General features: G+C 41.2%; 1 protein-coding gene across 3 annotated transcripts in view; it reads right to left on the reverse strand.

Moving 5' to 3' along the window:
* Positions 1 to 27,898, reverse strand: part of LOXHD1 (lipoxygenase homology PLAT domains 1) — a 2,432,812-nt gene that overhangs the window by 1,789,987 nt on the left and 614,927 nt on the right. For all 3 annotated transcript variants that reach the window (XM_044082024.1, XM_044082018.1, XM_044082011.1), the window contains one exon: positions 15,852 to 15,950. In XM_044082024.1, the coding sequence (XP_043937959.1) occupies positions 15,852 to 15,950 (99 nt within the window). The remainder of the gene's footprint in view (positions 1 to 15,851; positions 15,951 to 27,898) is intronic.

Genomic DNA, 27,898 nt, shown 5'->3' on the forward strand with positions numbered 1-27,898 from the left:
ATGATCTCCCAAGAACTAAGCCCATAAGGCAAGCAAACACGTTAACTAATACTCTTGTCCTAGGGGGTCTATCATAGAATTTGCGACTCATCTGGTGGAATGAGTTTTTTTAATTGGAGGGTAAGGGCCCATTGCTAGATGAGCGTGTAAAGAAGGTGCAGTCTGAAAGCCATCTGAAAAAAGTTATTTTAGAGACTTTTCAGACTAGTCTGGAAGGAGCAAAAGGGCCCAAATAATTGGGAATCTTTTCTTACATGTCTCATTCTGTTGCGGTAAAAGCATAGTTGTTTGTAACAGCTGTTATATGTAGCAGGTATTATTCTTTGCTAGTATGCTCATGGTTTGGAAAGAACATATTGAGATGAATAGGTTGGTTAAGGCTGTGCTATGAGACACACATACTCCTCTCACAAGGACGGACAAGGAAAAAATAAAGGCTACTTGCCTATCTGGAACTAGGATCTGCAGTACCGAGTGCACACATTCAGGTCACTGCACCACAGGCACCTATATTTATTTATTTATTCATTTATTTATTTATTGCATTTGTTTACCGGGAAAGTCCACTGTGTCTAAAATAGCCCATTTTCAGTGTTCCATTCTATGAAACATATTCATAGAATATGATTGTATCATAGTTCATGTGGATGTAAATGACTTGAGGTGTACCTCACTAAACTATATGAAAAGAGACATTTTAGATCTCTCTGAATATTTGTCGCAGACAGGTATGTGCCTTTCATTGAGCAGCATTATAGCTTCACCAAGAATGATACCACATTATGAACAGAAAATGATTGATTACTGATATATATTTTATATATATATATATATATATATATATATATACATATATATATATATATATAAATATATATACAGTGTATATATATATATATATATATATATATATATATATGTGTGTGTGTGTGTGGTTTCCCTTTAGAAGGTCGAACAGCTGAAATCTCGAAATGCATATGGTCGAGACCATATGCTCAAAATTTCAGAAGTCCGTCCTTCTGAATGGGGATTGGCATACAGCGCAGACTGGGAGATTTCCCTTTCTGCACTGTAGTGCGATCTCAGAGTTAGAATAAATAAGTAGCGGGGGATGTGCGAGGTGCAGAGGGGCTTTCCCCCCTGCAGAACATTGTTTTGTGTTTTGTTGGGTTTTTTTTAGTTCCCTTTCAGAAGGTCAAGCTTCTGAAATTCGAGCATATGGCTTCAGCCATATAAATTTCAGGATTTCAGCCGTTTGACCTTCTAAAGGAGTACCATATATATATATATATATATATATATATATATATATATATATATATATATATATATATATATACTGTTGAAAATTTAAGGCCCAAATATAATCAAGATTTTTTGAATTGGCTAATTTTACAAATACTTAGAGACTTTGTGAACACAGAGGTAAATATGATTTTTAACCTAGATAAGAAATTGTTTCTCAAATTATTGGAATTCTTAATAAATATCAGTAATAATGTAATGAGAAATAAATCATATTTGTCACACATGTATAAAATTCTTAAGTTAGATTTCACATATTTAGACAATTCCTTTTGGAACTGTTCCTCAAAAATTAATAATGAAGACTTAAGAATGCAAGAAAATAATACTAAAATCTACAGATTAAACCATGTCTTTATTATATTGGAACATTTTCACTTGGAAATTCTTACACAGAGCTTTTGTGACTCCTAACGAAATTATAATGCTGGAGATGTGATTCTGAAATAATAGCAACACATATGGTATATGAATGTGAAGTCATCTCCCCTTTTTGGAAAGAAATTAATAACTTTATTCAAGCTCTATGGTCAGATAGATGTAATATTTCTAAATCTTTAGTTGTATTTAATGCTCGCTCCAATTCCTGAGATAATTCCAAAAACTAGACTGTCTTCTAGTGCCCTTTACCCATAGAACAGCCAGAAAAGTAAATACTAAAAATTGAAAAAAAAAAATTGGAATAGTAAAGTTACCCCCTCTAGTGCTGAATTTATTAGTATGGCAAAAATTGTTTGCAGTAGTTAATTGCATACTATAAAGACAAAAATGTCTAATTTTACACATTCATATACAGTAAATCTTGGCTTAAAGTTTGCTTGAAAAGTATTAATTGTTGTTGATATGTATAACTTTGATGAATTGATCAGCTGTGGCCCTATGCAAATACTTATTTGTTTGTTTGGTGCAGCGGTTAGCATTGCCGCCTCACAGCAAGAGGTTCTCCGGTTCAAACCTTGGCTGCGGTGCCTTCTGTGCGGAGTCTGCATGTCGTCCCTGTGGTCACGTGAGTTTCCTCCGGGTGCTCTGGTTTCCTCCCACATCCCAAAGACATGCTGTAGGTGGAATGGACACTCTAAATTGTCCCTAGGCGTGAGTGCGTGCTTGTGCGTGCCTTCTGTGGAAGGATGGGCACCAGGCTGGCAACTCGACACCGTGAAACTCCACTACTAATCATGTGCGGACAAGCTGATCCGCTGTAGCGACCCCTAACTGGAAAAAGCTGAAAGAAGAAGAAGAAGAAGAAGAAGATAATTGAGCTGTTTATCTACTGTTTTAAAACCAAATAAACATTAAAAAGAAAAGAAAATTATTGATTTTAATAACTGGATAGGTTTCTGGTGTCACTCCAGGGGAATCCAGTATCTATCAGCATGGGAAGATGTGGTTAACAAACCACTTTAATTTGCCAAGGATGGTCTGCATCTGTCCTGCCTGGGATTTTGGATATTGGCTAACATTTTTGTCCATCCCCTTACAGCATTTTTAGGCAATGTCAAAAAGGCAGAACTACCAAAATTGAAAAAAAAAATAACTCAAAGCAACCTTAAGGTGTTACTGCTCAAAGCTAGAAGCCCAAAGAAGAAACTTCATATCCTACAAGCTCTCCTTACTCTGGAGAATGTAGGCATCTTTGCTGTTACTGAGATTTGGTTTAAAGCAGCAGAAAGTACTCCATCAGTGGAAAGCTACAGTATCTTCCACAGTTAACAGTAAATACAGCTCTGGATTGGTTAAACAGGATGATGCCCTGGAGTTCATCCACATCCATGTTTCGATATATATGGTTCACTACCATGTACTAGCCAGCTACTGGGCACCCTCTATGACTATGCTAGAGCACTAACTATCCAACCAAATACCCCATTCATGGGAGACTTTAAATAATCCTCTAGAGTCTGGGAAAAGTATGCTGCCTCTAACTCACAGGTACAGCATTTTCTGGACTTCATCAGTACAAATACCCTGGACTAGATAGTGCACTTTCCATCTGTAGGATCAAACATATTGGACATAGTACTCACCAACATGGGAAAGTGTTGCCCCTCCTATGTCAAATCCTCATTGATGAAGTTGGACCACAAAGCTGTTGTCCTCAAAATAAAATTCAACCTGGAGAACTCAACTAAATCTGTAACAGTTAGGAACTATTCTAAAGCAAAGTACTTCCTACTAAGTGATCGTTTGTCAGAAGTCATGGCTTCCCCAAACCATGAGAGCACAGTCACCTATCCAGAATTATTTACAAAAACCCTGTACAAACATATAAATGACTGCAGTGAGGCTGCCGTACATACCAGAAGTAAGCCTAGATTTAACACCAAAAACAAGCCCCACTGGTGGAATCCTTACCTTGACAGGCTAAGGCTATATAACTGAAGAAAAAAGTCATGGTCAAAAATCAAAAAGATCGACTCTCATAGAAACAAGAGCTCTATGATGCAACTAAACTAAGAGATCAAATAAAGTTCAGCAAGACCAATTACAAGATCAGGATAGACTCCCAGCCTAAAGACAATCACAATGTCTTCTTCAACTATGGCAGGAATCTTGAAGGAAATACTCAACAGTGTGCAGAACTGGTGGTAAATGGTGCAACCCTCACTGACCACATGGTATAAAAATGTCATTTGGTCTTGATAACTGTGCAAAAGCAACTTTTAAAGCAGGAAAGCTGTGGTGCCAAGAAAACATCAGTCTGGAACAGGAATGTGGTATAAAAGAACTTGAGCAAGATGGAATGTATAAATATTTGGGAATTGATGAAGGATCAGCAATAAAACATGAACAAATGCAAATAAAACTTAATAAGGTATATTTTGCAAGACTGGCCCCAAAAGGTGTTGGATTGGTTGGACAGGAAAACAAGAAGCATGCTTCATACTCATCAAATGATTTATAAAAATCAGTGCATACCAAGACTATATATTCCCCATTCTGAAGAGGTATGGGCCTTCTCAAAATCAATTACATGTATAGATCTGCAATCGTAGGACTGCATACATATCTGCTGATCTCACAAGACCTGGGTGTAGTGAAAATTTTAAAACATGAGGAGAATAAGTGTAAGATGACTTCCCTGCTTACTTTAGCAGAAGCATATCAGTATCAGGTCAGACTGACAATCCCTGGATAGTGCAATGGTACAGCGGTAGCATTGTCAACTCACAGCAAGAGGTTCTCTGGTTCGATTCTTGGCTGAGGTGCCTTCTGTGTGGAGTCTGCATGGCCTCCCTGCATTCCTCCAAGTACTCCGGTTTCCTCTCATGTTACAAAGACATATGTCCAGAGCATTTCTCCCCTGGCCTCTACTGAAAATTGGCTTTGTTCCAAGTCAGACTTTCCTGGTAAACAAATGTTAAATAAATAAATAAAGATAAAAATCAGGCAGCAAATCAATGTGCCAAAAAACAAAATAAAGAATTTAAGGTGAGGGACCATATGAGAATGCAACAAATGTCACCTCAGGCTATGTGCCTACTGAATGGTGCACAGCAACGGTTATCCCACTCCACAAAGGGGGTGCCACCAAGGACCCTGGAAACTACCACCCCATTAGCCTGATGAGCCTGGTCTGCAAGCCTATGGAACATATCATCTTAGAGCTTAAAAACAAAGACATAGGTAACCTCCAAACCCTGGACCCCGGTTTGTAAAAGGTAGAGCATGCCTACTAAACCTGATTGGCTTCTTTGAAGCAGTCACTAGAGCCATAGACGAGGGCAAGGTAGTGCACCTAGCCTATCTTGACCTCGTCAAGGCTTTCGATACCATCCCCGACTCTGGAATTATAGATAAACTCATTAAACTTGGCATAAATCCCTATGTCACAAGATGGGTGGCCAACTGGCTTACTGACAGAACCCACAAAGTAAAAGTAGCCGACTCCAAGTCCACCTTCAGACCAGTGACGAGTGGAGTACCACAGTGTTTGATCCTGGGTCCTCTCCTGTTTGGCATCTACTTCTCTGAAGTGCAGGCCAACACAGAAGGTCTTTGACTAACAAAGTTTGCAGATGACTGCAAACTGGCAGCCATAAAAGAATCACCTAATGATGTAGACATTCTACAAAAGGGCCTCACAGAGAGAGATGCTTGGTGTCAAAGTCATGGCCTCAAGCTCAATGCCAAGAAGTCCACTGTCATCCCCTTTGGGAAAAACTCGGTACCCATGAACTACCACATAAGTGGTAGCTCCTCATTGGCCCTCTATAAGAAAAATCTTGATGACTGTATGGGAAATAGAAAAGTCACCCCAGGGATCACTTCTGCGGCACTGCTTGACAGGGGCACAGGAAAATAATTTTCTTGGGTGGTGAAAGCCATGGAACCTTTTTGGCTAGGCTTCTATAGGCCCCAGGGCCCATAACCTAGTACCTACCTATGAACCTATAAACCTAAATGTGGAAAATGTATAAATATAGTTGCAAGTATAGAAAATTATTGGAAAAACTTATGTTGATCTGGATCAAACTCAGGAATGGTTAAGGAAAGGTGAATTTAAACCAAAAGACAAAAGGTTAATATTGGTGCCCCAAGAATGTGGACTATATACATGTTGGATTACAAAGTCCATTGAACATGTGGGAGAAACAGACAAATGCAGGTTTTGAAAAACAGGCTTTGAAACAGTTGCACATCTTGTTGCTGGTTATGATATTCTAATGACAGAAGGACTGTATACTGACAGACATAATGAGGTAGAAAGATTGTTGCTTTGGGGATTGTGCAAACACTATATTATTGAAGTAACTGAAAAGTGAGCCACAAAGCATTATAGAAAATGATGAAGTTTATATCACATGGGCTCACCCATTACCAATAGTTCAGTAAATATATGCGAGAAAAAACAGATATAGTAGTCCATGAAAAGAAGATAAAAGTAGCATTGATCACTGAAATTGCTGCACCTAATGACTACAGTGTCTTACGTATAGAAAGACACAAAGTCATAAAATACCAAGATTTGCTGGCAGAAATGAGGGCAATGTGGAAAAAGGATACCCAGACTGTTCCAATAGTATTAGGAGCAATGGGTCTTATAAAAATAATTTACAATTGTACTTAGGTATGTTACTAATACATGTAGCTCTGTATGACTTGCAGAAGGAGTCATTACTGGGCACATTGCGGGTGCTGCAAAGAGCACTTCTGGCTGATATTAAAGATTGAAACAATACTAATTTCGTACTCTGACATAGGAATGGGGTTCATTTCCATCATGGTATTAGAAGCCCAAAAGACTTGGAGAAATTAAAAAAACAGGGTGATAAAGAAAATCTACTGTCCGATAAATTTAGCTCTAACTTCACCTGCACTCCTCCCCTGCTATGCCTTGTGAAATCTCTTCTAGCATATCTCAGCTATCAACAGGGATCAGGTTCTCGAGATGCTTACTAAGGCCAAAACACTGTTTCAATGTGTCCTGACAATATCCCCAGGTTGCCTCCTAAATAGCCTAAAACATGACCTAGCAGGAAAATTTCAGGTACTCTTTAACTACAGACTCAAAACCTGTTCCTTGTCAGGTGAATGAAGGGCAGCAACGGTCATCTCTTGTAATAAGGTTGGCCATCTACAGACTTTGGGAACTGCAGACCAGCCAGTCTGACAAATCTAACATACAAAGTCATGAATGAATTATCATGAAAATGAACAGCAAGGACACTGGCAACCTTCAGACACTGGACCCATCTCAATTTGGCTTTATTAAGGCAAGTTTTGCCTACTTAACCTGGTAGACTTCTTTGAGAGGGCCACCAAGGCTAAAGATGAAGGGAAAATGGTGCATACCACCTAGCTTGACCTAGCCAAGGCATTTGATACGATATCCCACTCAAGTATTGTTGACAAACTTTCAGAACTAAGTATAAATTCCTACATAACTCACTGGATTGTCAGCTATCTCATGGATAGGACCCAAGAAGTCAGGATCAGTGCGACCTCCTCCACCAAGAGATCGGTCATCAGTGGAGAACCCTAAGGGCTTTGTGTTGGGCCAGATCCTGTTTGGCATGTACTTCTCTGAAATCAAGGTTAATGACAAAATCCTCTGGCTCACCAAGTTCCCAGGTGACTGTAAATTGTGAGCTTTCATAGATTCCCCCCATGACACCAACAATCTACAAGAGGGTCTAACACAAACAAATGACTGGTGTGAAAGTCATGGATTAAAACTCAATGCAAATAAATATGTTATAATTCCCTTTGGGAAAGTGTCCACCCAAGCTAATTACTTCATCAATAAAACACTCATAAGGGTTGACACGACAGTTTGGGATCTGGGGACATATGAGACAGTAATCTGGCATTCGACCAACATATGGCCAAGATAGTAAGAAACTCATTCTATGTTGCCCAAATCATAAGCAAGGGTATGGCATCAATGTCCAGGAAAGTAATACTACCACTCTACTCAGACCTTATCAGACTCATCATGGAGTACAATGTCCCCTTTGGCATGTACCTACCCAGGCATTTGCAACAACTGGAACTCCCTCAAAAGATGCACACCAGGAGAATCCATTATATGAATACCTTGTCTTACACAGATCACCTTAAGGTCCAATCTCTGTACTGTCTCCTACAGATTACTGAGTGGATCTAAACCTAGTATCTAAATTGCCCTGAGATCCACCTCTGATAGATCTGTTGCACATCCACAGGACAAACAATAAGAGAAACACTAGATCCAAGGACCTGAACTTTGTATGCAGCATAAAAAGAACCTGCTGTAGGGACGGATGTGTGTCTCAAAGGATCCCCATGCTATGGAATAAGTGCCCCAGCAATGTGAAGCACAATTCATAACTGAGTATGTTCAAAAGAAACCTTGATTATTGGATGGGAAATCACAAATTCACCCCAGCCTGGCTCCCATGTCTGTGATGGACAGAGGTCGACAGTAAGTAAATTAATCCCCAACAAATGTACCCCCACACACACACACACACACACACACACACACACACACACACACACACACACACACACACACACACACACACTCGCACATAACCCTTAGCTACCTCTTTACTAACATTCTCCACCACATAGGTGTCCAGGGAACTCTGGGGCAAAACTAGGTTGGGTTCCACTGCTAGGCTAGTAAAAACCCTGGTAGTCCTTAGCCTAGAGCTAAGTGGTGATGGGAGCTATAGCCTGTAAAACCTACAATGATAATCTTCCTCTCAGATTATTATTGTATAATCCCTGTATAATAAAAAAGACCAGCAACAAGAGGTTAGAACTAAACAACTAAACTTTAAACAATAAGTCAAACAGTGCTGTTACAATTTTAATATGCAGAAGAATGACAAAATAAAATAACATTAAGTTATATTGTATAAAGTTTGTAAAGAAGAATCTGAAGTAGAGTTTCTGGCTTTAACTACTCCAGGTTAAAAGACAAATATTAAAAATACACAACTGCAGAGTAGAGACCTCTTCAAAGATGTCTCATCAATGTTATTCAAGCAAAGAAAAGACAGAATAAAGACCAATCTCAAATATTTATATACATAAGTCTCAACCTCTTAGTGGAAGAAATCTGGACAAAGCCTGACAAAATGGGTGGCCCAAATATGGAGAATGATTTTAAATATTGCTCTTATAAAATTAGTAATTTGCTAGAATAACAGGGTTTGTGTTAACATACGTTTTCTGAAGGATTTGAAGTCTGAAACTCAAATGTATGTCATTAGTTAGTGACTTCACTCTTCAGATAATCCCAGATTTGCCAGTAAAGCACAGATTTTATGAGGAAGAGACCAAAAATATGAGGCAAAACTCTGGACATTCTGTGAAAATCTGGACTGTTGAGAGGTAAATTATATATTTCAATTCTTTAGTAGTGTCCCGCAGGAACTATTGCAGCGTTTTCTTTTGCAGAATGCATTTTATTAATTTAGTCTTAGTTATTTTTCTTTAGCATAGTAAAAAAGTAAACTATTTATCCCTCCTGTGAAGGGCAAAGGTTTAATTACATCAGCACAGAAGAACAGACTGTCAATACACAGGATATCAACACACATCTTTTTACTATCTGCATTTTAATGTCTGCTTTTTTCACAGATTGTCAGCTACTTGTCTGAAGCGAACTTTGATTACATTTTTCACCAGTTAGAACAGTAGATACAAGATGTTATACACAGGTTCATAGGTTCATAGGTAGGTACTAGGCTATCGGCCCTGGGGCCTATACAAGCCCAGCCAAAAAGGTACCCTGGCTTTTGCCACCCAAGAAAATTATTTTCCTGTGCCACTGTCGAGCAGAGTCACAGAGGTGATCCCTGGGGTGAATTTCCTATTTCCCATCCAATCATCAAGATTTTTCTTGAAGAGTGCTAATGAGGAGCTTTGTTTGATATAGATAGGTAGTTTATTCCAGAGTATGGGAAGTCTCTGGGACAGGAATGTATCCCTCCGATATGTTCTGTTTATTGTGGTGACAAGGTTTAGGTCCCTAGAGCGTGTAGCTCGGAGGGATTGGGATTTCTTTAAGTGGAGCATGTCCAACAGCTCTGGGTTTGACATAGCTTTGTATGTTAGGCAGAGATCACCTCTGAGTAGGCGATATGCGACGGAGTAAAGCTGGAGTTTTTTGAGATGGTCAGCGTAGGGCATCTGTTTGAGGCTGGTAATCCTCTTTGTGAGGTATTTCTGCAGCCTTTCCAGTTGTTGGAGATGTCTTGTGAGGTACATACCAAAAGGGGCATTGTACTCTATAATGGGTCTAATGAGTGATGAGTAGGGGAACAATGACCTCTTTTTCTGGATGAGAAACCTTTTGTGATGAGGTGTGCCATGTAGAAGGATTTCCTGACTACTGTGGCGATGTGATTTTCAAAGGAGAGACTACTGTCCATCTGTGTCCCAAGGTCTCTTATCACACTTTCAGTGTTAAGTATACTACCGCCTATGTTGTAGTTCATGGGTACAGAGTTTTTACCAAAGGGGATGACAATGCACTTTTTGGCATTGAGCTTGAGGCCATGGCTTTGACACCAGGCATCTGTCTCAGTGAGGCCCTTTTGTAGGATGTCCACATCATTAGGAGTTTCGATTATGGCTCCTAGTTTGCAGTCATCTGTGAACTTCATTAGCCAAAGACCTTCTGTGTTAGCCTGTACTTCAGAGAAGTAGATACCAAACAGGAGAGGACCCAGGACTGAACCCTGTGCTACTCCACTTGTCACTGGTCTGAAGTCGGATTTGGAGTCTGCGACTTTCACAGTGTGGGTTCTGTCAGTGAGCCAGTTGGCAACCCGTCTTGTGACATAGGGATTTATACCTAGTTTAGTGAGTTTATCTATAATTCCAGAGTGGGGGATGGTGTCAAAAGCCTTGGCAAGATCTAGATAGGCTGTGTGAACCACCTTACCCTTGTCTACGGCTTTGGTGACTGCTTCAAAGAAGTCTATCAGGTTTAGGAGACATTATCTGCCTTTTACAAACCCAAACTGGGTGGGATCCAGAGTTTGGAGATTACCAATGTCTTTGTTTATAAGTTCCATGATGATACGTTCCATGGCCTTGCAGACCCAGCTCATCAGGCTAATGGGGTGGTAGTTCCTGGGGTCCGTGGTGGCTCCCCCCTTGTGGAGTGGGATAACCGTTGCTGTGTGCCATTCAGCAGGCACAATGCCTGAGGTGAGGCTATGACTGAACATGGTACTTAGGTGGGGTGCCAGTTCGTTCTGTAGTTCGTGTAGAATGCAGCCTGGGATGTTGTCTGGTCCCATGGATGCTGTGTTCTTGGCTTTGGAGAGTGTGTTCTTTAACTGTGCAGCCGTTATTACAGGAACTTTGCATTCTTCCAGTATAGAGATGTGGTCTTTAGGGGGTGAAAGGAGAGTAAAGTTAGCACTGAACCTATCTGCCAGGATGTTGGCAATATCAGTTGGGTCTGTATATTTAGTGCCATTGTGCTGTAACTCAGAGGAGATCTGAGTGTTGCCATTCAGATTCTAGACACAGCTATAGAATGCTTTGTGGTTGTCTTTAGAATCAGTGGCGATTTTGTTTTCGTAACTAGCTTTGGAGGATTTTATTAGGGATCGCAGCTTCTTACTGTGGCTGACCAGGGAGCTCCTACACTCATGGGATTTTACTCTCTTTTGCAAGAGTTTCTTCCTTCTGTTGTACAGTTTGTTTATGGCAGGGGACCACCAGATTGGCTTTCTTTTTTTGGAGGATAGCATCTTGGTTCTGTTTGGGATAGCACGATCCATGCACTCATGTAAGTGCTTATAAAGTGCAGTTGTGTAGGATTCAGTAGTCGTAACTGTATTGTCCGTCTGCATGGGTGTCATGAAGTTCACCACTTTTGTCTTAAGAAGCATGAAGTTGGCTTTGGAGAAATTTTTTATTATGGTTTCCTTAATGGGGGGTGGAGGCAGGATGTGGATGTCTAGGGTAATTAGCTTATGGTCGGATCGGACCAATGAGGCATTGATGTCAGGTGTGGAACACTGGTCACTCATATTGGTAATGACTAGATCTAGGATATTGTTGCCCCTGGTGGGAGTGTAGATAAGTTGATCCAGGGCATTGGAGTTTATGAATTCCTGAAAGCGTTGAGTGAAGGAGTTGGTACATGAGTAGTTTTCCCAGTTAATGGTGGGGTAGTTGAAATCGCCTATTATTAGGGTGTTTGGTTGAACCCTAATATTTTCCAGTACATCAAGAAAAAAGGAGTGGAAATCCTGGGGCATGGTGGGTGATCTGTAGCAAGCTATAATTTGGATTGCAGTTTTGCCCAGAGTTAGTTGCACTTGGTTAACCTCGGCTGCATTATGCTGAGCAACTAGCCTGGAGGTGTGGATATCCTTAATGAATATGGATACACCTCTGCCTTTGGTGTTCCGGTCCAGGTTACATGGTCGAAAAGTATGGTATGAGTTATAGCCTGGTAGTGCAGGGGTGCTCTCTGGAGCCTTGAACCAGGTCTCAGTCACTGCACAGATATCAATGTTCTCCATTTTAAGGAGTGCCTCGAGTGAGTGCCTTTTGAGATTTAGACTTCTGGCATTAAGTAGCATCACCCTCAGTTTTTGTTTGCCTGTTCCTGTTACGGTGGTGAATTTGTCATTTGAACCTTGCCTAAAAAAGGCACTATAGGGGCGGCAAGAACCTTAGCCAGTATCCAGAATCCCAGGGGTGACAGGTGCAGGCCATCTCTGGCAAAGCATCATGGTCTGTCGACCATGTCATCCCAGGCAGACAGATACTGGATCACTTTAGAATGGCACCAGAAGCTTAGCCAATTGTTGAAGTCAATCATTTTGTCCTTGTACTGCGGCATCATTCTGGGTGATGGCATAATGCTACTCAGAGCTAGGGTCATACCTGCCTGGGCTACAAGATCGGAGAGCTCTTCCATGTCTCTTTTCATGTAGTCCAGGGAGGTACGTCTCAGGTCCTTCACACCAATATGGACAATGACAGAGCCATATTTGTACTTGTTGTGGAGTGACCTGAGTGCATGGGTTATGTGGCGGATCCTGGCGCCCGACAGGCAGCTGACAGTAACTTTCTCCTTGCTTAGCCTGGTGAGTGGGACATCAGTGTGCCTGACTATAGTGTCGCCTATGACTAGTGTGTTGGGTACGTTGTTTTGCCTTATTGGCTGTGGTTGAGTGGCATACTGAGTCTGTGGGCTATGTGTCATTTGGGTTGTGTTGGGGAGTGGAGGTTGCTTGCATTTCTGCTTTGGAGGTCTCTGTTGCTTGAGCAGATTATTATTGAGAGCCTCTACGAATGTTTTTGTATTTCTATGTGTGGATTTTGGTGGTGTAGATTTAGTGAGACTATGTGATGAGTGTGGTGTGGTGCAAGTGTTTACCTTCTCTTCTTGACTGTCAAGTTCAGTCTTGATTGGAGAGAGCTTTACCTCCAGTTTGGCTAGATAAGTACATCTCTCACAGGTTGTAGTGTTGGGTGGTAGGAGAAGAGGGTTGTCTGTGTACATGAGGCAATTTCTACATTGCCCCAAGATGCCCAGATTCATCAGATAGACAGGAGAGAAAACTGGGAGCTGACCCTTGGACATGCCTGAATAAAAAAGTATTTCCTCTAGATAAGTGAGGAAAGTGAGTACAAGAGCTGTTTTTCTCTAAGCAAGTGAGGAAAGTAAGTACCAAAACTGTTTTCCTCTAGGTAATGAGGAAGGTTGAGTGCTGTAGTAATTAGTAGGTTATTTAGTGCTTACAAGTTCTGAACAAGTGCTGATCACGAATAAGCAAATTCAAGTGCTAAAAGTAAGAATCTGTATCTGGACTAAACTAGTTACAGGAAAGGGGGGAAGCAAGTGCAAATGTGGGCTTTTAAATCAGAAAGTTGAGAGAGATGGAAAAACTGCCCAAACGGACAATAACTACAATTTCTGGGCCAGAACCACTCCTTATGTGGTAGATAGGTTACCTAGTGCTTACCACTCCCACTGATAAGCTAGAAGGCTTCCCTCCAACACAGAAAGCTTGGGCGGGGGGCTCAGAAGCTTACATACAGTGCTAGATACAGCAAATCTGAATCTGGACTACACTAGTTACAGGAAAGGTATTTTTTTTTTTATATATATATACAGAAAAGTAGCTAAAACCACAATCAAAACAATTTAAATACAGTGCAAGCTAGGACACTTGAGTATGTAGCAATGTTAGACCAAACAGTTTAAAAAATGCAATTAAATTAAAAATGACTAAAAACAATGCAGAAGGAGACTATTAGGTAGAATGAGGTGGGACTGGGGGAGTGTCCCAGATCAAATCTACAGTGGGGACGGGCAGCTGCAAAAACCTCCAAATTTAAACAACAACACAGGAATAGGGAGTGTGGGTATAGGAAAACCAACACCTTCAGCAGAGATCTGAAAAACTATACACTGAAGCAAAAATAACAGTGCACAATTCTGAAGTCAGCCATCAATGATATAAAATTAGTCAAACAACAATTACCAGTACACAACTCTTGAAGTGCCAGAAAAATATACTCAGCTCTGTATATCTCCAGATAGTTTGAAGAGCACTCTGTCAGGACACAGGAAGGCTCCAGCAATGATATGCAGCATTTAAAACATTCATGCATTTCCTTTCCTTTTCTTTCATTCCTATTTATGTTTAGATGAGAAAACAGAAAATTCATGCTAATGCAAAACCTGTTATTCTATCAACTTTCTAAGTTTGTAAGCGCAATATTTAAAAAGTGTCCCTATTTTTGGGCCTTTGTCCCACTTTTATTTATGTCTTTGTCCAGATTTCTTGCTCTAAGAGGTTGAGAGGTGTCTGGCACCAGCCTTATGACTGAATGATAGGATCCTATAGGTAAGGAGTTTTCAGAAGCATGAAGGAGGTAAACACTGTTGCTGAGTCAGGTGACTAGCAGCAGGAGGGTCTTGAAGACTAAATTTATATGACCAGATTTAATTGTAATTGCACTCTACAAAACAAGTGCAAGCATTCCTTGTTAGGAAGTTGTTATTCAGCTTATGATCTTATTAACACAGTTCTTCCACATTTCAATAGTTACTATTACATTATGCAGAAATGACGACAAGTTGCATGTTTAGAGAAACTCCTAAGTCAGAAGTTGTGCATGATACTCCTGTCATGATATAGTTCTCTAGTTTTATGATAACCCAATCTAGCAGCAAGGTTTCACTTTACAATCCCGAAATACTGAAATACCAAAATTCAGTATCTTGATTGTAAAGCCGAAAACTTCAAAACCCGAAACCCCAAAAGCGTGAAATTCAAAATCGCGACTGCCCACATACACACCCCACACACAAACAAGCACACATACACCTTCCTCCCTACACTACAAACCAAGACAACACACACAGACACAACAAAACAAACACACTCGCGGACCCTACATATAAGAAAGGGGGCAAGCCTTGCTTATATTTCCCAGCTGGGGGGGCTGTGCCCCCCACACCCTCGCTAGTTATATATACTAACTCCGAAGTCACACTAAAAACACAAACACACAAAACCCACCACTACACATTCTACACTCCCTTTGCACAAACACACATCACATACATACAAATACCACCACTCTCAAAACTTACACACCCACAATTTTGCTACCTACCTAACCCACACCTCAAAACTCCAAACACACTTACACACACTAAAATCCCTACCCAAAACCCCTAATAAAACATTACTTACCTGAATCTCCAGCTACATCCACATACGAACACAGGGAATCCCACGTCACGTACATGCCTCTACAACCGTGGATTTGACACTTCCGCATTTGGCATTTCCACATTCGGCATTCTGCACTTTCACGCAAGTGCAGTTTCGACACTTCATTCTTGAGCTACTGAAGTTTGATATTTCAGTAGTTCGAGATTCTGAAGTGAAACCAGAAGTAAATATACAGCAGTACTTCAACCGATATAAAAAATGTTATCAATAAAGGTTATGATTTTGTGTGCAGGTATCAGTGCCAATGAGAGCTTGAGAAACATAAGTTTTAGAAAAACATCTAGAGTTAAGGTCAGAAAGCAATTATACAAACAAATCAGTGTTTACCTGTATCCCCATTTTCTCCAAAAATGTTGATGAAAACGTCAGCATCTGTCCCACTTCCTGGAATGTCTGCAGTTTGTACACTGACAACGTACTTGTTAGCTGTAAAGCAAAGAAAGGTAAATACAAAGAAGGAAAAACACAACACTTTGTTTATTATTACATGGCATTTATGAATTTCTGACCATGCACTTACTAGAGCCAGAAATTTGAATAGATATTATACAACATTGAGAAACATATTTAAGCATTTCTGTATTCCAAGCTTCTTGCAAAGTACATTTAATTGCATTACCACTTGATTGTTATTAATCCTTTGAATTTGTACTATATCTAGTCAATTTAACTACTAAAAGAATACTTTTAAATTATCATTTCAGAAATAAATCAGAAAAAATGTACGTCATAAGTATATCAGTTGCTCAGGCCAGCCTGTTGGTGTAAAAGCAAGGTGTCCATTAGTGTTACCAGCAAGCCAGGTTTGGGAAAATATCTAGTGTGCCAAAAGGGCCAGCTGAGGTATATAAGAGGAACCAAACACTATGCTATGCGCGTAGGTACTGTACGGCCAGAACAAACCATGGAAAACACTGTTGGCCAGCAGCTACGTGAAACAGTACAAAAAAAGATACTATTACTCAAAAATTACTGATTATACATGACTTTAATAATCAGACCGGTTTCGGCAAAAAAATGCCTTCTTCAGTGATACACAGCTAGCTATGTCCATGACTGCCTGGAAAATGGCTGTAAAAATTAGTCACAGGTGGATAGAGGAGGCTACGTTTATATTGGTAACCAGGTGGGGGCAAGGCTGGGATCATAATGCTGATTATAAATAAATAAATACATAAATACAACTTTCTCATTTTTGTTATATAGCTCCGTAAGGTCCTTTGGTTACTCACTTCAACCACTTTTGTGGGTGACAGTTCTTGCTATTTTATCTCTCTATTCTCATCTAATGGACACCACTGTCTTGTCATGCAAAATACTAACTGGTTTTCAGTGAGCATGATACATTACTACTTTGTTTTCTAGCCTTCAAATTTCTCCGCATGGATTACAGTGAACCACACCCTGAAGCTACATTAGTAGCAAGTTCTCAAACCTTCAAATTTCTCTATATGACTTACTGTTCACCCCCCCCCAATTAAATACCCAATATTAAGACTTATCCTTACTCCATCATCCTCTCTCACTCTGTCTCAGCACTCTCCCCTTAAGGCTAGCAGTATCTGAAAAGGATTTTCAAAAAAACTGTCTCAGTTGCCTGGAATGTGCCAAAGCAGTGTTAAAAATTAATAAAACACAAAAACTTCACAATAGGAAGAGACCTTCTGCCAGCAGCCAATAAAAGACAAGTAAATCCAAATAATCCAAACAAATTTTATTATAGACAGTAATCCAAGTAGAAACAGACTGGGTAAGCGCTTTCATCCAAGAATAACAGGACTTTTTCAAACCATAGTAGTGCTTCACTAGTGAATAAAGTTTAAATGAGTCTAACAATTAACAAACAATTAAGCAATCAATTAATTAACAATTGTAGAGATTTTTTCATCATAAACTAGAATAAAATAATATAATATTCAGAGCTATAAAAATAAAACAATTAATAATTCTATAGTATAAAATAATGTTTGAACATAAAAAAAAAAATTCATATGTTTTTATAGGTCTTGTGTTCTGTCCTTAGAGTGATGTTCATTCATACCTGGGGGGTCTGTTAGCTTCCAATTTAAGTTGCCATTTTAACTCACTTTTATGTATTTTATTACCCCAGTCACCACCTCTGGGGTCCTTTTTAATAATTTCAAGGATCCCAAACTTGAATCTAGTGTTAAAAATTAGTTCTACACACTTTAACCACATTAAACCACCATAAAAGAATGTTTAATAGCAATTTAAACTATCCCCGGGATTCATGAAGCTCGGCGCAAGGCCGGTGTAAGGCCTGCACCGGCGGTGCAGTGAATAGTCGGCGTAGTAGCACCATATGCATAGTAATGAGAGAGCGCCGCAACCACAGACACGTGCGTAGTGTACGTGAGCGAGCCCAAGTAGGATGCGTCCGGAGGCGTGGCTAAGCCGGCAGGCGATGAGCAACCTAATGTGCTGACTGCCACGGTCCGCCCATAATAGTAATGGCAGCAGCCAGGGCCCGTGCAGAATGAAACGCACGTAGAGTATGCAACATAGTACCCGCCCCAACAAAACGGAGAAGCAAATACAACCCACGAAGCCCTAAGTGTACCCGCCCCAGGAACAAAGGATACGCCAGAACACCGTGTTTGTCCCGCAATGCACCGCCAGTGGGCATACCCAGAGAAGGTGTACCGCAGCATGTCAGCGCCGCACCGACATAGGAGTAGCGACTAAGGTTACCACCTGTCCCACTTTGCGAGGGCAGTCCCTCTATGGGCAGTTGTGTCCCGATAAAAATATTAAAACGGCAAATGTGCTAAGATTGTAGGACATAATGATATCCCGTATTTAATGTAATGGTTGCATGAAATGGTTATTTCCGTAACTGAAATACCTAAATGTCACAAGAAACAGAATAAGCAACCAAACTGCTACAACAATAAGCTTTTATTTAGGCAAACAAGTGAAGTTCTATGCTATATAGTGACCGTGGGTATGTGTCGGCCTGTAAAATCTGATGTGAGTCCCGAAAATGTCCCACCTTGGCCACTGGAAAAGGTGGCAACCCCAGTAGCGACATGGGCATGGTCACCAGGGTTACCAGCTGTCCCACTTTGCTATGGACAGTCCCTCATTGGACAGTTGTGTCCCGCCAAAAATCGAAAACTGGCAAATGACCTGAGATTTCCTGCCAAAAATATTCCCGCAATATACCTGTAATAGTAGCATAAAACATATATTTTGTATATGAAACACATACATGGCATAAGAAACTGAATAAGGAACCCAAATGCTAACAGAATAAGCGTATATTATGGCAAACAAGTGAAGTTCTGTCAACTCCACTTGCTGTGGGTATGTGTTGTCCTGCAAAATCCGATGTTTCCACAAAAGATGTCCCACTATGGGCATTGGAAAAGGTGTCAACCATAATGGTCACAAGCAGTAGTGAGAGTACACAGCCGGGTAGCTGTGTCGACATAACAACAGGAAGGAACCAAGATACCCTAAACACAGGCAAACATGTGCATAGCAACATGTCCCACACCCAGCAACGTGTTTGTCGATACACAGGACGGCGATGTCTAAGTGTAATATCCAGAAGCAGAACCCATGCATGCAGATGTAATACACAATAGCCCCATTGTAGCATGTAAGTCCCACCCATGTACGCCTGTGCACCCAAACCAGCTAGCATCCTTGTGCAGCTACACACCTACACACAATGGGCATACCTGAAATGTGGTAAGAAGTATTGTGTTAGGCAGTGCCACGCTGGCAAATATGTACCCCACATGTCACCAACCCACCTCAGGTACAGATATGGAAATGGCTGCATGTGAATGTGTCTGCAGAATGTGTACATCCCGCATGTGGTATGTACCCGCCCAAACCATATAGGTTTGCACACGCCACGGTGCACATAACTGTACACATGTGGACAAGTCGGGTTGTTGAACCACCGCATCGATGATTAGCTATGCAGAGAAGTCAAACACATATAGCGGAACATGTGCCTACCAAACAGGACGTCCTAACAGGGTGCCACAGGCACAGAAGGGGAAGGTGGGACATCACATGTGGAGAGTAGCTGCCGGACGGCCAAATACACACGGTCAAGGTAAAGGACGGAACAACATGCATATGGCCGGATGGATGTTGTTAGAAAAATATATATAGAAACACATATGAAGTGCCAGTTTAGAAGCAAAATACTATATAATGCATTGAATTGTACCGCACAATATGGCAGTAGAAATGATCATGCATGTAATTGGTGAAGCTTAGCTGCAGTGTGATCGAACTCTGACCCTGGCAGTAACCAGTACAGCAGGCTTATGTCTCTCAGCATTAATTATCTGCTGGGTTACAGAAAAATAAATGTATGTACATGCATAACATCCTCCCTTCCCCTGAGGAGGATGGTCTTGTGAGCTCTATCGAAGATAGAGTACAACTCCTTACCAGAGAGACAAAGGAACGATAAGAAATGAACTGACTATTGTATCGAACAGTCCAGGGTCCTTGAAACAGCTACAATTACAGAAGGACACTGTAATTGACCAGGTGCCTTGCAAGGCTGTGTTATTCTCATGGGAAAACATTTTAAAAGCATGACCTCAGCACCCACGTATGTATAGAATATTGCGGACCATAGTGATGGAAATGCCCTGTGACCGACCACGCCAGTAAGGTGGGCAAAAGCTGATTGTAAACACTATATAAAGAAATTGCTTACTGTATAGAGTCAGACAAAACTCTCATACTTGGACTGTATATTATTTTGCCTGCCTGTGTACACTACTAAAACGCTAGAACCCGAAGCTTCCTGTGTTATTGACTGTCACTTAGAAAAGCCTACTGATTTCTACAGTCTGGTTTTAACAACTTATTTGACATTGTGGTCCTTCTTAGCCGGAATTCCCTTGGTAAGCTACAGGTCAGAGTGCATGGGTGGTTAGACATCTGCGCAGGAGAATTTGCCTAAATGGTTCTTCTTGAGTGAAAAGACCTCCGACTGAATTGTTGTGTGTAAAGAGGCTGTCCACTGTCTGATCTGTGGCTGAAAAGCGGAAAACTGGATCCCAAGAAGAAAACGTGCAGTCATAAACAGGAGGCTCAGGTAAGGAGGGTTTGCCTCTTTGTCTCTATTGTAGATCAGGGACCAGACTACATTGTGTTTCTGTTAACAGTTGTGATAGCAGGTCAAGACCAATCCAAGTAGTTTTAAATCTGGACATAGATCAGGGGAACACAGAGTAGAGTAAATAGTCATTGTAGACACTACAGTGGATACAGGGAAGGAGATACCACGTGGTACGAGAGAAGGGTTACGAACAGTCGGTAGAGGATATGGGAGATTAGTGCACAAACAGATCATGTGATCCGCTTGACGGGTGACGGAAGTATATGCAATTGCAGAGAGCACATAATGTGAGATATTCTGCAAAATGGGGTAATAAATATGACATTGATGGTATATTAGACAAAATATCGTTACTGAAACATTGGAATCACTGAAAATGTGATGCAGATGTTCTAGGGTAACCACCTGTCCCACTTTGTGAGGGACAGTCCCTCTTGGCAAGTTGTGTCCTGCAAACAAACTGAACAAATGGCAAATGTCCTGATATCTTAGGACAAAGATTTCTCAGATATCTTCTTAAATGGTAGCATAAAACAGTAATTTTGTATCTGAAACACCAAAATATCATAATAAACAGAATAAGCAACTCAAATGCTACAAGAATAGGTTGCTCTCCTGGCAAAAGTGAATTGCTGTCCTTTGTACTGGCCGTGGGTATGTTTTGCCCTGCCAAATTACACGCTCCTAACACTAATGTCCCACTTTGTGCATTTGAAAAGGTGGCAACCCTAAGATGTGCAGGCTAAAAACAGCTGACAATTGGGTATCCGCAAGCACATAGGTGGATTGAGGTAGTGAACCAAGGGAACAGAACACTAGAAATGCGAAAGCATCATACGTGCACAAAGAAGATAATAATACAGTAGTAGCGACAGCCCCCACCCCTACCACCTCCGATACCACATCCAGGATATGAAGCGGAGGGCAGGCTAGTCCCCCACGCTATCCTGTGGCAACAGAGGTATCACAACGACCAAATGTAAGAGAAGCTATTGAAACCACATCCCTAACTCGTAACATACCTAGGGACACTCAAGTAAGAAGACAGTCACTAGAACAGAGTGAGGATATCTGTCAATTAATTGAAGTACCGAACCCTCATGCAGGACAGGAAGGCCAGGACCCAACTCCTTAGTGTATAGACCGTGGACACCAGAAGATATCTGTAAAGTCACAGAGGGAATTCCCATCTACAAAGTAATCACTATTCACCATGCAATACCCCTGTATCTTCTGATAGAAAAGCAAAGGGGAATGGCGGATGGTACAGGATTTACAAGCTGTAAATCATGTAATAATACCTAGGGTACCGATGGTGCCAGACCCACACACTATATTGAATGCTATGAACCCGCCACAGAAGTATCTTACCGTGGTACATATAAGCTATGCTTCCTTTTCAATACCTATACATCCAGATAGTCCGTATTGTTTTGCATTTACATTCAGGGTAACAGATACAGCCATACCCGCTATCGCAGGGATACTGTGAAAGTACAACGATATTCGCACAGGAGATGGCTAGCAACATTCCGTGTTTACTCCACCCGGGCCAGTCAAGTTCTACTTTATGTGGATGATATTCTGCTTGCGGCCCCTACCCAGCAGCAATGTAGGGAAGATACAATAGCATTATTGAAATATTCAGCAGAACAGGGACATAAATTAAGCAAGCATAAATTGCAACTACAGAGAATACAGGTCAAGTACCTGGGATATGTGGTATCCAAGGAGGGTAGAACATTACATGACGATAGGAAGGCAGCAATTTCACAAGCACCCAAGCCAACTACCAAGAAGGGAATGATGTCCTTCCTGGGCCGACTAACATTTGTCAAAGCTGGTTACCAAACAATGCTTTGGAATCTGCTCTATTGTCTGCTTTAATCTTTAATACACCTATGGCAGCACAACATATACTACACTGGATTCCAGTAGCAGAAACAGCTTTCTGCAGACTAAAACGATTGATAGCTTCAACATCTGTATTAGGTCTCCGAATAATCATAACAGATGTTGTCAGACTGTAGATTGTAAGCAGGGATATATGACGCCAGTCTTGATGCAACAGCATGGAAGTAAGCAACGCCCCATAGCTTACTACTCATCGCAGTTGGACACTGTGGCATGGTCAGTGCCACATTGTGTACAGGCAGTTGTTGCAGCACCCATGGCAGTACAGGCCTCGGCCTTAATGTTATTATTCCACCCTCTCACTGTGAGAGTGTCTCATGCAGTTGCGATCATTCTGCTGCAAGAGAAAATAGCATTCCTGACCCGTGCTAGACATCTGTCTTGTTTGACCATACCCTGAGTCAACCTCATATGGTGATTGAACGTTGTACAACATTAAACCTATCAACGCCACGTCCGACACCTGTGTATGGCACACCACACAGTTGCCTATATGAAATGGAGGAAATAACTCCACACAGACAGGATATCACTGATATACTCTTAGATGATGCAGAGGTGACAGTTTATGTGTACGGATCATGTAGAAAGAGTCCTACAGGAAAGAATCAAGTAGGTTATGCAGTAGTTATTGATAATGAGATTGTAGAAGCCCAACCCCTGCAGCATAACGTGTCTGCTCAAGCAGCAGAATCGATAGCTTTAACACGTGCTTGTACTCTAGCTTAAAAACTGATGTGTGGACATTTATACCGATAGTCAGTATGTTGTCTGTACAGTGCATGTTTATGAGCAGCAGTGGAAGAATAGGGGAATGATAACATCCACCGGTAAACCGATTAATCATGCGCAATTGATCTTGAATGCATTAGATTCCATTCAGTTACCCACTAAAGTAGCTAATTGTAAATGTGCAGCTCATACAAAGCAACAGGATAACAGTAGGAAAGGTAAGGCACGAGCCGATGCAGCTGCAAAACAAGCAGCCTCACAGTTGGAAAGTGTCTTTTGAATGAGGAATGACAATCCTCAGACATTCTAGATGTAGAAATGTTACAAACAATGCAAACATCAACTACGAAAGCAGACGTGGGTATGACGAGGAGCAATCCTTGAAGACGGACTGTACATATCCACAGTGAGAAAGCCAATATTAACGCCTAATGTATTCAGATATGTGGCTTTGTTGAGCCATGGGTAGAGCCATGTCTCAACAGGGGATGGTACAGTTGGTTAACAGAATATCCCTAACATACGGAATTAGGAACCACATACAAACATCATGAGCAGCGTGTCATATTTGCAGTAAACATCATGCACAGGGAGCATTTAAACCGAAGGGAGTGGGTTTACCTACACCACCATAACCGTTCCATACTATTTGTATGGAGTTTATACAGCTGAATAAATGTGAAGGGAAGAAATACTGTTTAGTGATTATAGATATATTATCAAAATGGGTAGAAGCATTCCCAACCAGGAGTGCGCCTGCACCAGCAGTGGCAAAGGTCCCAGTAAAATAAAGTATCCCTAGATCTGGCATACTGTAAAGAAGCTACAGTGACAATAGAACACATTTTGTGAACCAGACAATCCAGCAACCTGGGGATTATTTGGTATTTCCATGAATATAAATTGCATGTACAACCCACAGTCAGCATGACTGGTGGCGCGTACAATGGGATCCCGAGAAATAAGTTGAGGAGGTTGGTGGGTGACACCCAGACGAAGTTGCATTTGCTGTCTACCTCTAGCATTGCTGAGCATGACAACAGTTCCAAATGTAAAGTGTTTGACCCCTTCAAGTAGTATTTGGAATGGCATATCATGTGCCAGAGTGGAAAGCTGTCATGCCTGCAGAGCTGGAGGTCGATGGCTCATTAGCAGGTGACATGAGAGGATTGTTAACCAATAACACTGTTTTGCAGTTAAAGTCTTTACAGATAAAGAGCAAGCGGCCGGACGATAGCTGACTCCAGTATCCTGTGTGTATTTCACTGTTATCCAAATAAGATAATTGCCGAGTCCAACGTGTGAAGGTCTGTACCAGGTACTGTTGGCAACGCCTACTGCAGTAAAGTTTATGGAGAGGTCGCCCTGGGTTCACCTCACATTTTTCAAACCGTAAAGGATATCAAGTCTGATTTACATCTTGTAGCTGATATACCATAGAGACTGAATCACCCGGCCAGACTGTATAACAATACAAAGCAACCCCAAAGACATTTGGTTTACTGTCCTACTGATCATACACCTATTAACCATGTTTGTGTTGACTTTACATTTGCTGGGACCTTACCTGCATATAACTACACAGATACAAATAGTGATACGTGATGAACTGGCCACAGAGTGGCATCCAAACTTCAACACATACCTAGGCATGACGCTGTGCATGTACAGACTATGAACATTTTAAATTGCTGTGTTTGTACTGCCATACCTACATCATATGGAGGACTTCCGATGTATGTTGTCCCCTTGGGGATAGATTGAGACTTGTGAATATTTACACTTTGATACAGGTTCTGTGAGATCACAGGACAAAGTGGCACTGTACTTACCTGTTACACAAAAAGGAATTGTTTGTTTTCATAAACATGATACAGTTCAAGTTGGTGGGAGTATTTGTAACATAACTGTGTCTTACAAATGTCATATAACAGCCAAAGATCACAGTACTAGTTGTAGCACCATTCATGATTTGTATTGAAGCTTCATGAGAACAACGTGGAAAGATGTGCAGAAACATCCTGAATTGTATAAACAGTCCTCTGTTATAGACAGGAAAATGTTACATGCAGAGTTAACCCGCATCAGTAGTAAAGTAGAATATTGTTATTTTGTTTGTGGGAAAAAGCATATCAATGGTTACCTGAGAATTGGTCCGCAGTTGTTTTTGGGTTATCTGGCTCCAGTCACATGACATACTGCACAATTGCCTCTGGGTACGAAACTAACTATAAGACATATAGCTCAAGAACTGGGAACACAGTCGAGAAACCTACTAATCCAGTGGGTGAAATGGAAGCTGTTCTGAAAATCCATTCTTCTGCAAGAGATAAAGGAATATTGACTCATATGGACTTGAGTGACAGCATTATATCCTGGGCTGGAACACTCCCAGCTTGTGGAGTAGTGAAATCAATCAGGGAACAGAGGAAGTTGTCAAAACCTGTCGGAGGAATGAGCAATGTGACTTTTCGCCCTTGAACTTGTGACTGATGAACTGGATGCAATGAGAACTGTTGTGTCACAAAATGTAATAGCGCACGACTGCACCCTGGCGGCGAGAATTGGTACGCGCCGCTTATCAAAGAAGACCGCTGTGTCTAAGTACCACATAATAAGAACAATATCAACGCCCACCTAGAGGTAATACAGCAGGTGTCATCCATGGCGGAACCAGGCCCAAACCCACTGACGAACCATTTCCACAAACCATTTGGTGGATGGGGTTCAGTCATACTGAATATCTTGATTGCCATTTGTGTTGTTCTGCTCATATTGGGAGCATGTGTCTGTTGCGGATACTTTGCATGTAAGTATTAGTCAGGACTCTGTCGACGATCTGTAACCGAGACTATGTATCAAGACCTGTAGTGGTATTTGTTAATACAAAATGAAATCCTTTCTGAAATGTACAACAAATGACTTGCCTAGTTAAACGCTCCAGAGAGGAAGAGGCTAGGGAATGAAATAATGTTGTATATGTTTCTGGATAGAATAGAAGCAATCAAAGGAGGGAGAATGTTAGCAAAATATATATTTAAACATATATATGACGTGCTAGTTTAGAAGCAAATAGTGTATAATGCATATTATTCTATTTTACAATATGGCAGTAGAGCTTATCATGCATGTAATTGCCTGTAGTGTAGCTGCAGTGTGATTGAACCCTGACCCTGGCAGTAACCAGTGCAGCAGGTGTATGTCATTCAGCATTAGTCATCTGCTGGGTTAGAGAATAATAAATGTATGTACAGGTATATCTGTCATCCTTCCACTGAGGAGGATGGCCTTGTGAGCTCTATCTAAGACAGAGTACAGCTGCTCACCAGAGAGACAAAGGAACCTAGTAGGAAATGAAGTGACGACCGGATCTGAACAGTCTTGGAACCTTGACAGAGCAGAATTTACCAAGGACATTCTAATTGACTATGTGGCTCGCAAGGCTGTGCTATCCTCATGGGAAAACATTTAATAAGCATTACCTTAGCACTGTTGTAGGAATACAATATTGTGGACTATAGTGATGTAAATGCCCTGTGACTGACCACATCATTAAGGTGTGCAAAAGATGATTGTAAACACAATACTCATACAGCTGTTACTTGTATAGAGTAAGACAAAACTCTAAACTTGTACTGCATAGTTATTTGCCTCCTGGTGCACAGTAGTAAAACGTTGTTAATCTGAGCTTCCTGTGTTATTGACTGTCATTTTGAAAAGACGAATGAGTGTTACAGTTTGATTTAAACAACGAATTGACAGATGTGTATGTTCTAGCATGGGAATAGGTCAAGCCAACCACCACAATCACCATGTGTACCACATACAAACAGCCAGTAACACGCAGTAGTAGTGCATGAAGGCATACACGACTGTGGGAATAGTACAGGACATATGGCACGTGCCAAGTGCAGATGCATGACACAAACCCCAGGATGGGTGTCCCTGCAAAGAGGAACATGTGCCAACCACACCTCCCACAGATGTACCAGCAATAAAAACACATGCCAAACACACAGAAACACTACCGCCCAACACACGACTGCAACGGAGGCTGGTCAAACACCAACATGAAGCATGCACAAACAGGGACTTGTGTAATTGTTGCCTTAACACCCCCATAGGCCAAAGAAGAATAGAATGGACATATGCATGTAATGTTGTGAAGGATGTGTGGTAGTCCTCAGTATCACAGTGTTAGGGACACAGATACACTGTCATCAACTGTGACGTATGTGCACTGTAGACAGCATACCTGCAAGTAATACAGAGGACAATCATGTGCCACAGAAATATACACTTGAGAAAGAGGATAGGGATAGACAAGTGTAAATGGGACAAACTATGAATATAGGTTCATACGTCCATAGGTACAGGGTAGGCCATCGACCCAGGTTCAGCCATAACCCTACACCATAGTTAGGATTACTTTGCCAACCTTCTGTGCCGGAGATAAAATACTTATGATATTGCTGTACCTCTGTCAAGCAGTGATAATGATGTAATCCCTGCCTATATCTGCAATTCCCCATCCAATGGACAACATACCCCCGAACAAGGCTAGGAAGGATCTCTGTCTCACATGTACTGCGATGTAGATCCACAGCAT

The sequence above is a fragment of the Protopterus annectens genome, chromosome 1.part1 (genome assembly GCF_019279795.1).
Source record: "Protopterus annectens isolate FY-2018-M chromosome 1.part1, PAN1.0, whole genome shotgun sequence".
Classification (NCBI taxonomy): Eukaryota; Metazoa; Chordata; order Ceratodontiformes; family Protopteridae; genus Protopterus; species Protopterus annectens.